At 57.6% G+C, this 16,397-nt stretch overlaps 1 protein-coding gene across 2 annotated transcripts in view; it reads right to left on the bottom strand.

Annotated features, from left to right (window-relative positions):
- Positions 1-441: 441 nt before the first annotated feature.
- Cdcp1 (CUB domain containing protein 1) overlaps positions 442-16,397 on the bottom strand; it is a 29,651-nt gene continuing 13,695 nt past the window's right edge. For both annotated transcript variants that reach the window (XM_004835048.3, XM_087186879.1), the window contains exons 2-9: positions 14,946-15,149; positions 13,996-14,358; positions 13,064-13,432; positions 10,733-10,951; positions 9,895-10,269; positions 7,761-8,126; positions 5,201-5,282; positions 442-4,057 (exon numbers count right to left, since the gene is read on the bottom strand). In XM_004835048.3, coding sequence (XP_004835105.2) covers positions 3,628-4,057; positions 5,201-5,282; positions 7,761-8,126; positions 9,895-10,269; positions 10,733-10,951; positions 13,064-13,432; positions 13,996-14,358; positions 14,946-15,149 — 2,408 coding nt within the window. In that variant the 3' untranslated portion in view covers positions 442-3,627. The remainder of the gene's footprint in view (positions 4,058-5,200; positions 5,283-7,760; positions 8,127-9,894; positions 10,270-10,732; positions 10,952-13,063; positions 13,433-13,995; positions 14,359-14,945; positions 15,150-16,397) is intronic.

Genomic DNA, 16,397 nt, shown 5'->3' with positions numbered 1-16,397 from the left:
CATGAAGTCCGGGCTGACCGTGAACGTGAGGTGATCCTCCTGCCTCAGCCTGCCCAGTGCTGGGATTACAGGTGTGCGGCACCACACCGGGCTTTGTTCTTAGCTGTCGAGGCCTGAAGGACAAGCATTGTCTCAGGAGAGCTTGAAGAGACCCAGAACCCCAAGCCCTGCTCAGCGGGTGGGGAAAAAGGGAAAACTCAGCCAGACGGGTGGGCGGCTCTGGTGGGCCCACCTGGGCCTCTGGTGACCACAGCCTTTGTGACCCACAGACTCTTGTGGACACGTTGTACCTTGGGGTTAACCCTCACAATGTGACAAAAGACCCAAACGTCAGCATCACCCTGGACACGGGGTCTTTTTATGGCGGGTAAAGCACCCTGTTTATACAACACGGTGGCCCTCATCTGAAGCCTGCCAGAAGCAGATTCAAGTCTGAAAAAATTTAAATACCAAACAACACTATGTATATTTACCTTTTCCAGTACCAGAGCGTCCCGTCCAGATCCCCATGCTCACCACTGACGTACATCCCCGGCCCTTTAAAAAACTGTTTTTGAGACAGTGTCTCACTCAGTCACGCCGCTGGGGTTGAACTCTTCTGCCTCAGCCTCCGAGGTAGTTCGCATGGCAAGCATGTGCTTGCATGTCCAGCTCGCTTAGTATTTTTAAACGGAGACATTTCACCACGATGCAGTCGGGGCCAAACTCTACACGCAGTGACGGCTGGAGCGCTCTCTCCTCGGCTCAGCGGAGTGGTGGGACAGGACAGCGTCCACACACGGAAGCTGCCGGGGCCGGCGAGGAGTCAGGTGGTGGCATGTTGGACCAAAGAGCTCTGCCCCATCTGATCACGGCAGCGGCTGCGGGATGCTGGACAGAGGCTGAGGTGTGGAGGACTGACGCGGGATCAGCCTACCCAGAACGAACGGGCCACGCTGCCAGTCAGAACTAGCAGGAGTGGGGACCACAGACGCTCAAGTGGAACCCCCAAGAAAGTGTTTTGGTGTTTGTTGTTTTTGAAGGTCTGGAGGACCGAAGGGCCCACCTGGACCCTGAGCTACACTACCTAGCACTTGAATTCTTTTTTAGACAGGGTCTTAAATTGCTTGTTAAATTGTTCAGCCTGGGTGTGAACTTGAGATCCTCCTTCCTCAGCCTCCCAAGTGCTGGGATTGAGGGCGTGGGCATCACGCTGGGTTATGACAGAGTTTGGGGTGGCTGGCTAGGTGGCCACCTGTGCAGTCCTCCTTGCATCCGACACCACGTTCCTGGGCCCCTGTCCGCGTGCCCAGTGCCCAGTGGGTGCATCTGCGCTCCGGGTCCCGCCCTTCACCTCCATCCTGGTGGCTGGGAGTGACGCGCGTGGGGCCTTCTACCAGGTGAGGTCACACTGGGGCCACGAGGCCTCGACAGGAAGCCAACAGAACAGGCTGCGGCCACTGAGCCACCGCTGGCGAGTTTCTCACGTGATTCGGGCACGGGCACTTTCACCTGGCACAGAACCGCTGCTGCCCAGGCCATGTGGTTGGCCAGAGCACGGCAGGGTCACAGCCTCAGGAGCGGCCCAGGACGCTGGGGACAAAGGCCTGCTCCCTCCCACCACCACACACGCAGCTCTGTTGTGTATTTATTTTAAAAAAGCATAGGAAACAAATAAAATGCTACTTAAGTCTCTACATAAATAAATAATTTCCAGTGGCATTGCAGCATGGCCCTGCCTGTGTCCGAGGCCCTTCCTGGGCAGCTTCCCCTCCGGACCAGGGGAGGTGGACAGGATCCACGCATGGCCCCTGAAGACCCGAGTTACCCACAGAGAGGAGCTGGGACTGCTCTGGTGCTCAGGGTGCCAGTGCTTGGCCCAGAGTGCAGAGTCACCAGTTAGAAGAGCCACCAGGTCCCTGCAAGAGCTGGCGATGTGTCTCAGCCAGGGAGACAGCAGGAAGCCACATGGCAACCGCCACTGGGCTCCTCCGCCCAGGGTGCCACCGCGGGTCACGGGGCCTCGGTACCTGGACAGGAGCCGCCCTTCAGCAGGGCAGGGGCCAGGACCCACGTCGGGGGTCATCACAAACAGATCCTCTCCCTCTGGAGGCCTTGGAGGATACGCGGCTGGGCTGTCACACTCCTCCCTTTCCCCCCACAGGGACACGCGAGGCGGTGCTTTTCCAGGTGGACCCTGAACATGCGGGCGGGGGGGGGGGCAGGAGGAGGAGGAGGGGAGGGCGTCTCCACTGCAGTGCTGCTGAGCTGCATGTGGCCCTCCCTCCTCCAGACAGCAGCCACACCAGTGCAAGCTGGGCTGGAAGAGAACCGTCTGCAGGGCACACATACATCCATCTCAGGAAGAGCCCGTCTTTCCTTATCTTCCCAGGAAAAGCAGTTGGCAGGACACTGATCCAAAGCACTGACATGCGGCCTCATGGCGGGCGGCGACGGCAGCAGCAGGACTGGGTGATCTGCCCTGGCTGGTTGCCCTGGAGGGTGCGTGAGCCCAGCCTGGCCAGCAATTCTCACTGGGATTTTTCTATATTATTTTGTGGATTCTGAATGGTGGTAACTTAAAAAAAAAAGATTCCAGGGTAACCAGACACCCCACAGGCTGGACGGTTCTCAGTGGCTCTGAGGGTGTCTGTGGCGGAAAGAGGGGGTAGGCAGAGGGCGCCCCAAGGATGACTGCGCCATGTCCCGTCCTGGGGTGCGGGGCCCTGCATGGAGGAAGGGGCTTTCCCGGTGTGCTGGAGTTCAGCGCCAAGATGGGAGACAGGACTGGAGGGGAGGAGGGAGGAGGTGTCAGTGACAGAGTGACAGCCACCCCAGGGAGAGACTCAGTAGCCCCTGGGCCAGGGCTGGCGCCAAGCTGGGGAGAAGCCAAGGGAGCAGCAGACTGATCCCCAGAACGGTGAGAAAGTAATCCCTGTTGATTTCAAGCCACCGAACAGCGTGTAGTAGCAGCCAGCCCCGGGGCGAGCCCAGCCTACGCTGGAACATTTCCAGAGGACGCAGGTGTCCTCTGAGTTTCCATGCAGGGTCCAAGTTTAGCTCAGCTGGGGAAGCCTGCATGGCAATTCCGGAAATGTCTCTCATTTCTGGGAGCAAAGGGCAGGGGACCAGGATAAAATCTGTGGTGGGGCCCCGCACGTGTACATGCTCCTCCAGCTGGACAGGTGGTGAATTAGGCCCACCTCACAGGGGCCTGTGACCAGTGGAAGTCAAAGCCCAGCCATCTGAGCCATGAGTGAGTGGCTGCTCCGTTGGGTCGAAGAGCTTCGTAGTTGGGCAGTCCACCTCTTCAGGATGCAGGACCACCCAATAAATAATAATAAACAGGCACACTGTCATTGCCGTCCCGATGGGAGCGAGGACCTCACTGGGGCTCCTGGACCGCCAGTGTCTCCAGAAGTGGGTCTGTGTGTCTCTCCAAAGCCAGGGATCCCGGTGCTGCACCCCTCGTCCCTCTCCTGTCATGGAGATGGTGACCTGGATCGGGTCAGAATCAACTTGTGAGGGGTAGGCTCCGGGGTGGAGTCCAGGAGCCCACTGTCCCCTGTTCCCTCTTCTGGAGGACCCTGGGAGGGAGCCCCAGGGTGCCTCTTGCCGAGTGCACAAAGCCTCTTGGCAGGGGTCCTGCTACTCTGCCGGCAGCCCCGGCTCCTGTGGGTCCAGCAGGGGCACGTGTGTGGCCCGGTTGCTCCCAGCCGCCTGGCTGGGGTGGGAGAAGGTGTAGGGCTCGGTCTCAGGCTCCAGCGAGGTGCGAGGGGGCGGCTTCTCCTCGGCCAGCTTGGCAGTGGGCACCCTGGAGCAGGTGGGCGGTGGGCTGGGCGGGCGGTCGCCCATGGCACCCTGGAAGGGCCGGTAGGCATCCACCTCCGGCTGCAGGAAGGACCCACCGGAGCCCTGCAGCAGGTGCCCGTACACCATGGTGTCTTCGATGACCGCATACACGTGGGAGTCGTTGTCCTTTCGTCCTTTCTGGAACTTCTTGGGCTGCAGTGGCATCTGGGTGTTGATATTGCCATTGTAGATGCCCACGGCGGGGCCCTTGTTCACCTTCTTCTTCCTGCCGTGGAAAGGGAGCGAGAGCCGGGTCAGAGACAGCGCCATCCTGGACGCGGGCTCTGTGGGTGCCGACCTCCCCCCAAGTCCCTGGAGTTGCAAGAGAACTGGAACTGTCCCCAGGGAACATTGGGGGTGACCAGCTTTCATCACCAGTTTTCAAGATGGGAAGTGAGGGGCAGGTGTAAAGAGAGGTGTAGACTTTGAACGCCATCCGTGCCCCAGTTGTCCTTTATTTTTTGGGCTGGGGAGTGAACCCAGGGCCTTGTGCATGCTAAGCACACGCTCTACATGCAGCTATGCCCCAATCCCTCAAATTATCTTTCTTTCTTTCTTTTTTTTTTTTGAGACAAGGTCTCACTCGTAATTCAGGCTGGCCTTGAACTCACGGTGTACCCCAGGCTGGCCTCGAACTCAAGGCGATTTTCCCACTTAGCCTCCCGAGTGCTGGGAAGGCAGGTGTGCGCCATTATACCTGGCTCCTCAAATCATTTTTTTTTTTTTGGTACTGGGAATCGAACTCGGGTCCTTGCGCTTGTGAGGCAGGTGGCGGAACCACTGAGCTAAATCCCCGGACCTTCAAATCATCTTTGATAGATCACACAGCATCTGATGGTGGGACCCCCGATGAGCGATCCCTTCCCCTCTTTCTTACTAGGAGTGGTGGCATCCCAGCACACAGCTCTCAGTGCTGTCCTTTCTGTCCTTTGGCTACTGCCCCCACCCCCCATGGGTCAGAGCTCTGACCACCTGGTGGATGCCATGGCACGGGAGGCTGGGGAGGGAAGGGTGTGGCCGACTTGCTCGCACTGGGACAGCGTAGCCTGTTCCAGCTGAGGGATGCAGGCTCCAAGGCAGCCACCGCCACAGAGCACAGAGCTACAGCAGCGACCAAATTCTGGCGGCGGTACCACTCAGGGCTGGTGGCGATGCCCTCTGGTACCTGGAGGGTGTCAGGTATCCTCCAGCCTCGCCTTGGCTCCCTCTCTGAGCCTGGGACCCCCCCCAAGCCTTTAGTTCACATCTGGCGATGTTATTCAACATCTTTAGGGGGACACGGAACGAAGACGTAAAGTCAATAATGAACAAAACAGCCGGGCTACGCGAGCCCAGGCGGTGCCATATTGGCCGGAGCGCTTCCACCTACTTCTTCACACAGCAAATGATGAGGCCGAGGGCGAAGAGCAGTGAGACTCCGCCTCCCACCACAGCAGTGATGACGGTCACATCTGTGGGCAGAGACACAGGAGAGAGATGAGGAGACAGGGCCCAGCTGGAGTCGTCTCCACGCATGCGGCTCATCCTGAGTTGGCCTCCTTTCTCCTAAGCCTGCCAGGGCCAACAGGAGGCAGTGGGGACTGCTCTGGGCCTGATTTTTAAGAGCACCGTCAGCCTGGCTCTCTCCACAAGAGGAAGCCGGCTGCTGTGTGACACGCTGATGTTGAGGCCACCATGCTGTGAGGAAGCCCGAGGCAGTCTGTGGAGACACTGGGGGAAACCAGCCTGGCCCAGAGTTGAGGAGCAAGGTGCCAGGCAAGGGTGCCACCCAAATACAGTGGCTGTCAAGAAAAAGGAAATTATTACAGTGAAAAACACATTGGCGCGAATCTTCCCTCCCAGGACTCTTCCTCATGTCAAACACTCATCCCATCATCCTCGACACTTTTTGCAGTGGCTCTGGAGTCCTCTTTCCTGAGTGTCTGTACCAGGTGTGATTGAAAATACGCTGACTGCTGGCGGGCGCCGTCCAACAGAAAGGCAGCTTGTAAAAACACAAGGCTGTGCCCTCGTCCACCTTATTTACCGTATCTGGCACTGTGCAACTCCTGGCTCTTCCTCAAAGTCAAAATGACCTCGAACAGTCAACATTTTGAATACACTCAGGACATTGAGCAGCCAGGACAGCGCAGCTAAAGACTCTCAGGAAAGAGGACTCCAGAGCTGCTGCAGAAAGTGGTGAGGGAGATGTGATGAATGTGTTGGAAGCAAGGAGGAGGATTTTGAGGAGAATTCATAGCAATGTGTCTTTAGATGGTCACTATATCTTATTTGTTTTGTTTTGTTTTAATGGTAGCAGAGTTTTATTAAAGATAGGAAAAGAAGTGCAGCCTACAGCACGAGGGCGGGCACCGTGCAAGGGAGAGCACCATGGCCTGGTTAAGTCTTTGGAGACAGGGTCTCAATATGTAGTTCATGCTTGCCTCAAACTCAAGGCAATCCTCCTGCCTCAGCCTCCCGAGCACTGGGATTACAGGTGTGCAGCGGCATCCTTCTCTGTGTCTCACACCGTGTGGCTCCAGCTGAACCATCCCAGCCATCCTACAACCTTCAAGGCATCGGGGGGCCAGGCCCCAGGTCCCTGAGCACAGAGGACTAACCCGCCACGCCCTCCCTGGCCAAACTGTCATCTGGATGTGGCGCTGACGGAGGAGCAGACTGGGAGACCTACCGGCTCCGCTACTCTCAGCCTACACCATGCCCGTCACCTGCACGAGGCGGGGAGGGGGAGCAGAAGCAGAGGACAGAGCAGGAGCCAGACACAGAGGGAGGGGCTGAGTCACTGAGGTCCTTCCCCTGTAGCTGCAGGAAGGAAAAGAAAACAGATCTGGAGGGGCCCTGCACCACAGGGACCGGGAGTTCTTCCTGTTCCTGGAGAAGACGAGAGGCGGGCGTCAGAGACGACAGGAGCAGGCACAGGGGACAGGGAGGAGGAAAAGCCAGGCGGCCGGAGGGAGGGCATGGGAGCCGTGCTCGGCCCGGTTCCTGCCAGGCACCTGTGCTCACAGCCTGTGTCCAGGCCAGCGCTCGGCCACGGTGACCTCCACACAGGCAGGGGCAGAGACGCGGCTCCCGGTCCCGCCTACCCCACGTGACAGTCTGTGGGGCAGACACGGTCCCCACGCAAGACCCGGCTGCAGGTTTCCCTGCCTTTCACTGGGTCCTGTTCCAACTCAGTGGGTTGAAAGCAAACTCCTCCCCTTCCTGGCCTGAGGCTGCCACTGAGCACATTCGTGGGTTCCACGGCTTCCCCGGGACCCAACAAAGACACCAACGCCCCGTTTCCCTGCCACACTCTCCAGTCTCCCAGCCTTAATCACCGCTATAGAATCCCAGGGTGCTTCTGGGACATGGTTATCACCATCTCCTCTACGGGAACCGAGATTTGTCTGCGTCTGAGAGAGACTGACAGTAAGGAATGGCGGGAGACCGACTGAAAAAGTCTAGGTGCGCCGAGAGAGTGGCAGAAAGAAAGGCGTGCACATTCCGAAACCCACATCCAGCACCTTGCACATCTGCTCATCTCACAGATCTCTGCTCCTCTGTCAGGAGAACGGGCCTAGGGAGAGGACAGGAGGAGGGGAGCTGAGCAACCCCAGCTGTCTCAGATGAACTAGCCAGGGCCTGTGTGTGAGAGCCCCTAGCAGATCAGCAAAGTCCTCCAGACAACCTGCAGCGGCACTGTGGAGGGACTCACAGACTCCACTTAGACCAGAACTGCCTGGCCAATGTGTGTGCAGAGTAAGTGGCTGTTTTAACCCATTAACTCCTAGGGTGCTTTGTTACATGGCATTACTCAGGTAATAGCTGACTGATACATGGAGAGCCAGGACCCAATCTGTCTTCGGACGTGACTCCAGTCTTCTTCCTTGCCCCTCAGTGCCAATTTTCTGTCTACCACAACCTCTGAAAGACCCCAAAGGCCTTACCCAAGGTCCTTGGGGTCAGAGTCACCCAGAAGAGCAGGTCCAGCTGCTTGCCACTGGTGGGGCTGCAGTTGGAGATGTTGACCCAGAAGCTGTGGCGGTGGAAGCTGGGCTTGGGGAGCGTGTCGTCCTCCAGGCTGAAGATCTCCTCCATCTGTGTGCGCTGCTCCTGGATGATCATGAACGCGCGCCCGGACTGGCAGACCACTCCAGTGCGCTCCTTGGAGAAGGTCAAGCAGGCCTCCTGGCCGCTGGGCACGGTGATGTTCCAGGACACGGAGGAGAGGGCCGGCAGGCCGCGGTCCCAGTTCGGGGTCCTCAGGTAGAGCTTGCTCTTCGTGTCTGGGGTCACCGTGAAGATGGCTTCCTCTGCGGGAAAGGGAAGGGGATCCAGACAGGTACTGTTTCACTCATCACAAGGCAGAGAGAAAAAACAAAAACCAAAAAACAAAAAAGAGGCAGAGAAAAGGGAGAAGCAGAGAAGGTGCTGCAGAACCTTCTAGAACAGTGTGTGTGTCCACTGGAACCTTCTAGAACAGCGTGTCCACCAGAACCCACTTCAGTGACAGGAATGCTCTAGATCTGCACTGCCCCGGAGCGGATGCCAGCCACGGGGAATGTGCCCCGTGTGATGGAGTCAGGGCCTGAAGGGTCCCCCAGAGGCCACAGTAAAGACACGGCCCCCAGCCTGGGCAGCAGTAAAGCCTTAACAGATGGGCCCAGTAGGAGGACGTGAGGTCACTGGGGCCGTGGCCTCGGGAGATGTGGGGCATCTGCCTCTTCCTGTCTCTGCTTCCTGAAAGCCAGGAGGTAGCAGCTTCTTCAGTCATGGCCACTGGCATGGCTCTGGCCACTTCAGGCCGCAACACAGCAGGGTGAACCTACTGTGGGCTGGAACCTTTGAAACTGAGTCAAAGAAACCTTTCCTTCTCGTGAGTTCCTTCCCCCAGGTGTTTTGTCACAGCGACGGGAAGCTGACCAACACCCCGAGGACGGCATTTTTTGTGTTTAATTACATAATTGGTCACGTGGGGCTGTTATGTCCTGGTGGGTATAGGATGGGCCTCAGTCAGACAGGGACTCTGGTCTTTTGATAAAAACAAAATAAATGAGGGCCAGGGATTTAGCTCAGTGGTTTCGCCGCCTGCTGTGCAAGCACAAGGACCTGAGTTCGATCCCTGGTACCAAAAAAATAAAAAAATAAAAAAAAGAAATGAGAAGCAGGCCCATTTTCCACGTGAGTGTTGCCTCAGCCCCTTTCGGAAATGTCTACACAGCGCTGTACCTGTCCCGTGTGGGACTGCTGGACCCCGACTTCCGTTTCACAGAACCACAGAACTCAGGGAAGAACTGAGGAACTGCGAAGCGGAAAGTTTCTGACGTGCCCATGACCCACTCCCACCTGTGGGAGAGAGATGACCCGGGCCCCATGCTGGGGACACTGTGTCTGATCCTCAGCAACCCCGATCCCGGGCAGCCTGGACTGACCTCATCTGGGGACAAAAAGTGGCCTCTGGCCACTCAGGCCGGCCCGGTCCATTTCCACACTGCCTTGAGGTAACGAGTGTTCTCTGCGCAGCTTGTCACAGTGAGCGGGACTCAGGCAGCCACACGGCAGGGGCCACGGGGAGCCGCTTGGACCCTGTGGCCGCCTCACAGTGAGCGTCCCCTCCCGCCATTCCTGCTCTGTGCTTGCTGGGTTCTGAGTGTAAAGGCAGAGCCATAAAACTGTCCGCGTGAGGGCTTTTGTCACTTCTACAATCCAGGACTAGGGATATTTAGTTACTTCTCATTTACGGCCCCCTGCTTCCATAAAAGACTAGAATCTGATGATTGGTTCTGCTGTCCACCAAACCCCACACCCCCCAGTCAGAAACCCTTTCTGTATTTCTTTTTCCTTTTTTTGAGATAGGATCTTGCTATGTAGTCCAGGCTGGCCTTGAACCCCCAGAGATCTTCCTGCCTCAGCCTCTTGAGTGCAGGGATTATAGACGTGAGCCGCCACACTCGGCTACATATTCCTAACCTCCGGGATGGGAAGTCAGCATCAGGATGAGCCTTGCAAAGTCGAGGAAATGGGAACATGAAAGCCCAAACAGGAAATGGAGGTGGAGAAGGGCAGAGCACCGGCTCCTACCTTTGAAGTAGGGCACGAAGGACACGGTGAGGCCCTGGCCCGGGACCTCGCTGTGGAAGCCGGGCGCGTAGGTGCGGAGTGTCACAGAACTGTTCTGCCGCAACAGCACCTGCTTGATGGAGCCGCCGGTGCAGAAGGAGCCGAAGTACAGGTCTGGGGCAGCGCTGGCCACCACGTAGCTGAAGCTGGCGTTGCAGGGCCGCTCGTGCGTGTGCTGCTGCAGCTTCCGCGCCGGCGTCAGCACCAGGCTGAGCCTGTCCCTGGGCACCAGCAGCTTCCAGGAGAAGTCGCGCAGCTGCACGGGCAGCTGCAGCACGTCGTCGGGCACCTGCAGCGGGAAGGCCTTCCTTTGGCAGTAGCGGTGGTCGCTGCAGCCTGCAAGACAGGATCGTGGCAGCTGCGTAGGAGCCCCGCCTGGCTCCCGCACGCAGGCACCCAAAGGGCGCTGGGCCCCCGCCCCGTGTGCCGCAGGGGGGTTCATGCTGCACTGCGGAGGCCCAGGATCCCTGCAGGCCAGCAGACCCGGATGTGGGCTGGGGGCGCTCTGTCCTCTGGGGTGGCACCCCCAGGGCTCCGTCACCCTCGCTCCCAGCACTCCGGTGAGCACTTTATGAGTTTTTTTGCAGCACTGGGGATCGAACCCAGGGCTTTGCATGGAGCGACATCCCCAGCCCTCTTTATATTTTATTTTGAGACAGGCTCTCACTAAGTTACGGCGTCACCCAGGCTGGGCTCCAACCTTCGATCCTCCAGCCTCAGCCTCCCAGAGCGCTGGGATGAGGGTGTGCACTGCCACATGGGGATGGAGGGTAGGAGGGACGCCGGGCTGGGCGCGTACTTAGGGTCTTCTCAGCAATGGCCCACAGGCGCGTGAGGTCGTCGCAGAGGAAGGAGACCTTGTATTTGGAGCCAGGCGCCAGTGTGACCTTGGGGCTGCAGGTCCGGGACTCCAGACACACGAAGCAGCCGGCCTTGAACCTGGGGCTCGGCTTGGGCCGCGGCTCGATGCTCAGCGACAGGGTTCGCTCCTGGCTCAAGTCGACCACGTAGGTTTTATCTGAAACCAGAGAGGTGGTGTGACTCAAAGTCTGAGGAGAGCTGTCCCAGCAGGGACCCACACAGGGGTTCTGGGAACGAGGGTCGGCGGAGGGCTCCACCCTGTGAAGGAAGAGGACGCCGCTGTCAGCGTGGAGGAGACAAGAGGAGAAAAGCAAAAGCCCCTTAACACGCCTGTCTGACAGCGCCCTAAATAGCACACTCGGGGACAAGGGACAGGCGGGGGACACCTTTATGGCGATGGTCGGGCCGTTCTCGGAAAAGAAGACAGAAGCCTGAAAATACCCACAATACAGAGAGTTCTTAGTGTCACTTCCAATCGGAGAGAAGCAAATTAAAACCAAGTGTTCTGTCTGCCCTGTCAGAGGGGGGAACGTGAGACTTTGGAGTGGCCAGCAGTGCCCTCTCACACAGCCAGGGGCAATGGGGACAGCCTGTTACAGCCCTCTGAGACCCCTGCACCCGGGAAACCTGGCAGTGTGATGTGAACTAGAGACCACTCAATACTGGGATCATTCAATAAACCACAGGGCACTGGTGAATGGAATATCATGCAGCAGATAAAAAGAACGAAGGAGTTCTAAATGCACTGATCTGAAACCTCCTGCATATATCACCGAGCAAATGGCAAGAGTCCAGAGAGGTATGCACACTTCCACTTCTCAGTCTCCACCTTCCCAACAGTTATGCCACAGTTTAGCAAAGTCCCCATGCTGTGTGTGCACAGCCACAACTGAACACCGTTCATTCAGTCAGGCGGTGTGCAGACTGCAGCTACTTTCCTTACTGCAAGGGCCTTCCTGTTCCCAAAGGTCATCATTGCCATTTTAATAATTTCCTGTTTTCTCTTCTTTCTTCCTGGTTTTCTTTTCCTTTTTTTTGGCAGGGTTACTGGGTAGTGACACGTATCTGATACAGGGCCTTCACATGCAGCTGTACCCCCAGCCTGCCTGCCTGCCTGTCTTTTTGAGACAGGGTCTCACTATGTAGTCCAGGCTGGCCTGGAACTCTTGGTGATCCTCCTGCTTCAGCCTCCTGGGTGCTGGGATCACAGGTGTGCACTCCCATGCCTGGTTATTTTTTGTTTTGAGACGGTCTCACTAAATTGCCAGGGCTGCCGTGAACTTGTGACCCTCCTGCCTCAGCCTTCTAAGTAGCTGTGCACCATGTCTGGCCCCTAATCATTTTTGTGGCACTTAAAGGGGGACATTTTTTTCCTTTAAAATGAAAACAGGGCCCAGGGGAGAAGTCGAGGCCACAGTACAGAGAAGCTCTGGCAGGCCAAACCCTAGACTCACAGCACAGGGCCACACGGCAACAGCAACTGAGAACCAAAACCACAAGCAGTGATTGGCTAAGGGCTCTGCAAGGCTATAAAAGCGGACAAAGAAGCATGACCGGCCAGTGTCTCTCGGAGCAGAGAAGGGCACCGCCATGTAATACGCTGCAAACAGATGCCTACCCACCCGAGTGACTCCCATCACCCAGAGAGAACCCCGGTTTGGGAGACAGAACTGCTGTGCCTGGTGTTGTCGGAGAAAGTGAATTTCTCTTCCTTTTCTTATTGTTTTGAGACAGGGTCTCAGTATGTAGCCCAGGCTGGCCCTCCTGCCTCAGCCTCTTGAGTGCTGGGATTATAGGCATGCGTCGCCGTGCCTGGGATATTTTCTAGAAGCTAGAGGAGGATGCACACATAGGAGGCTCCCTGAAGGGATAACACAGATAAGAGGAACACCAGAAACTGACAGAATCATGGTCAGCAGGGCCACCATACCTTTTAGAAATTATACAAAGGGAAGCTGGGCGTGGTAGCGCATGCCTTTAGTCCCAGTACTCAAGAGGCTGAGGTAGAAAGATCACTGTGAGTTCGAGCCCAGCCTGAACTAGTGAGATCCTGTCTCAAAAAACAACAAAGTAAAAACCAAAACAAGAAAGAAAAAAAAAACCCCAAAAAGCCAAAGTGGCATCCAAATGCAAGATCACGTCTGCTTCTCTCTGCATGGAGAGGAAGCTGCAGGTCGGCACCCACAGACCACTCACACCGCCCCACAACCACTTCCGGAGACTCGAGGGCCCTCGGCCAGCCCCCAGGGCCACGCGGCACCTCACTCACTGCTCTCGGTCTGGGGGTGCTGCACCAGCACCTGGAAGCGCAGCCGCAGGGCGCCTGGGCTCTGGGGATCCTGGTCGCAGCCCTGCAGGGACAGGTTGAAGTTCCCGGCCATGTTGCCCGGCTGCGGGTCGTCCAGCCGGAACACCTCGGGGTTGGTGGCCGAGCCGGGGATGTGGTACTCCACACGCTCCTCCTTGCGCTCACAGTTGGACGTGCTGAAGTCCAGGAAGGACACGCTGGCCCGCAGGTGTGCGGGCACCATGAACTGCCACGTCATGAGCTCATCCTCGGGGAAGCCAGCCGGGTAGTTGGCCGACAGCAGGGTCGCCGAGCCCTCATCCTCAAACACAGACTCCACGATGCACAGGCCTGTGGACAGAGCAGGGAGGGAAGGGGCTGTCAGACCACGTGCTGGGGTCAGGCCACTCGCACTCAGAGAGACTGGGGTGAGGGGACCTCCAGGGCGAGTGAGTAAACGCTTTGGCCCACAGGGACAAAAGCTATGTGTATTTTTTGAGACAGGGTCTCTCATGTAGCCCAGGCTGGCCTTCACCTTGTGGCAATCCTCCTGCCTCAGCCTCTGAGTGCTAGGATTACAGATAAGCAGCACCACACCCAGCACTGTTAATTCTGTTTCTAAAATGATTTGCTTCATTGTGGTTTATATAATTTTATTCTTTATAATGGCTCTGTTTTATCATCAGCTTACAAAGTCCCAGAACACTTAACTACCAACTCCCCAGATCTGGTGGGGCATGCTTGTCGTCCAGCACTCCGGAGGCTGAGGCAGGAGGGTCACCAGGAGTTCCAGGCCATCCTGGGCTGCGTATCAAGACCCCGTCTCAACAAACAAAACCAAAACAAAACAACCGAGGCCCTGAGCCAGTGGGCCTGAGCCCAGGGGCGCTGCCCTTGCAGGGAGGGGCGCTCACGTTTTATGGCCGTGTGGTTGGTGATGCCGAAGCCGGACTCGTTTCTGGCCTGGAACCAGGGGAGGTGCAGGGCCACCTTCAGCCCCTCCTGCAGCTTGATGCGCGACACCGTGCCCTTGCCACAGAAGGTGCCAATCTTGACCACGGCGGCATCCACGCGGCTGCTGATGGTGTAGGTGACGCCGTCTGGACAGCTGTCCCCCGGGCCGACCTGCCTGAGGCGGGGCCCGGAGAAGCGCAGCTCCAGGCCGGTGCTCTTGCGGGTGCGCACGTCCCACACGAAGGTCCTGTTGAGGGCGGGCAGCGCGGCGGCGGGCGGCTGCAGCGGGACCTCACCCAGCGGACATGGGCTGGCCGTGCAGTCTGCAAGAAGCCAGGTGTCCCTGTCTGTCCCCAGCTGCCTGAGCTGGGCGGCCATGGCTGTCGGGTCCCCTCTGGGGGTCAGGAGCCTACGAGGCCATGCGGTCCTCTCACTGCAGTCTCCGCCCCAAGTGACCCGAGCCCTGCCCCCACCCCAGGCTCTGCTTCCAGGGTGTCAGACCCATGCCACCCCCAACTGCTGTGTTTCTAGGGCAACTTCTGGTCCAGCTGGTGCCTCTGCCTGGGCCTGGCAATCAGGGAGCCTCCTGTGGCTTCTGTACCCTGGGATTTCCTACTTCCCCTATGGGGAGAGTTAGTTTCACAATGTTTAGGGCACAGCACCAAGATCTGCTTTTTATTGTATTTTTAGACTTTTGAGACAGGTCTCACTAATTCAGGCTGGCCTCGAACTCACAGCAACCCTCCTGCCTCAGCCTCCCGAGTGCTGGGATCACAGGTGTGCATCTCCATACCTGGCTCACAGAGCTCTTGAGGATGAAACAAGCCCCATAAGAGCTAAGTTACAGGGTGTAGAGCCAGAGCCCCTCCCCTGCCTAGCACAGCGTGAACTCATGTGAGTGTGAACTCACCGATGTTCTTCTGGATCTCCAGGACGAAGTGCTTCTCTGGGTCCTGGCAGGTGAAGCTGAAGCTTGTCCTCTCCCCAGGCTTGACAGTCAGCATGGTCACATGCCGCTTGGCGGTGAAGAGGTGGCAGGGTCTCAGGGATGGGGCCCCCTGCTTTACGAGGATGGTGATGTCACTGTCCCGGGGCACAGTGATCTCCACAGCCCCTGGGGAGGGAGCAGGGTGGAGCTGTGGGCTGAGGGCCTTGGCTGGACCAGCCCCGACTCTCACTTTCATTACTAATTCTTCTAAAGATTAAAGCACAACACCCCATCCTAGTTGTCTTGAGCAGACACCTGCTTTGTGCAGAAGTAAATAATAACCAGACACGGCTGTAGGAGAAAGCCCAGTGGGCGTGGTGGTGCCTCTAATCCCAGCACTCAGGAGGCTGAGGCAGGAGGATCACCATGATTTGAGGCCAGGCTGAACTACGCAGCAAGACCTTGTTTAAAAAAAAAGAAAAGGGGCCGGGGATTTAGCTCAGTGGTTCTGCCGCCTGCCTCACAAGCTCAAGGACCCGAGTTCAATCCCCGGTACCACTCCCCCCCCCGCCCAAAAAAGAAAAGTCTGGACACAGAACCACCCAGCTGCAGAGAGATGTTTGGTCATCGGCTGGCAGCGCTGTTCCCTGGCCTGGGTGCTTCACGCACCCCCAACACACACGTGTGGACAGCAGCAGGGGCTGGAAGTTAGAAATAAACACTGGAGCTGATGAATCTGGAAAGTTAGAGCAGAACAGTGTGACTGCGTTAAACAGGGTTCAGCAGAAGCCCAGAGCAGACTCCACCAAGGCGACAGAGTGGGGCCCTTCCTCCGGCTCCACCCTGACCACGGGGGCCGGCACTGCCCATGGTCAGGGAGATGAGGGCCGGGGAGTCTGTTGGGGGTCTTGGCCCTGGGAGCCGGGTGCTGCCCGCGTCACCGTGTGTTTGGCACGAAGAGGCGGGTGGTGCATGTGTGATGCTCCTGTCTACACGTGTGTTTGTCCACTGCCACTGCAATCATGATGCACAGCGGGGCCCACAAGCTCTCCCACTCCTTCATGGTCGCCCTGCTGTGCCCCACACCAGCGCCCGGGAATGGAGTCCACACCCACGCTCTTTGGAGTCGGGCTGCTTCTGCTCAGCACATTCTGGCAGGAGCTGGGGCTCTGAGTGTTTAATTAAAGCCGAGGGAGGGCAGCGACTCCAGTGAGGACTCATCTTCAACACAGGCTGGCTGCTCAGCCTTCCGAGACAGCTGCAGGCAGAGGGTCCCGGGATGGCAGACTAGAGACGAAGCCAGACCCATGTATACCCTAACAGTTTTCTGTTTAGGGTTAGGGTTGTTTTTGTGACACAAGGTCTTGCTCTGATGCCCAGGCTGGCCTTGAACTCCTGGCAATTCTCCTGCCTCAGCCTCCGAGTGCTGGGACT

Source organism: Heterocephalus glaber, unplaced genomic scaffold, assembly GCF_053883595.1.
Source record: "Heterocephalus glaber isolate CG9 unplaced genomic scaffold, H.glaber_assembly_v1.0 deba00001504, whole genome shotgun sequence".
Classification (NCBI taxonomy): domain Eukaryota; kingdom Metazoa; phylum Chordata; class Mammalia; order Rodentia; family Bathyergidae; genus Heterocephalus; species Heterocephalus glaber.
This window is presented reverse-complemented; position numbering and strand designations above follow the sequence as displayed.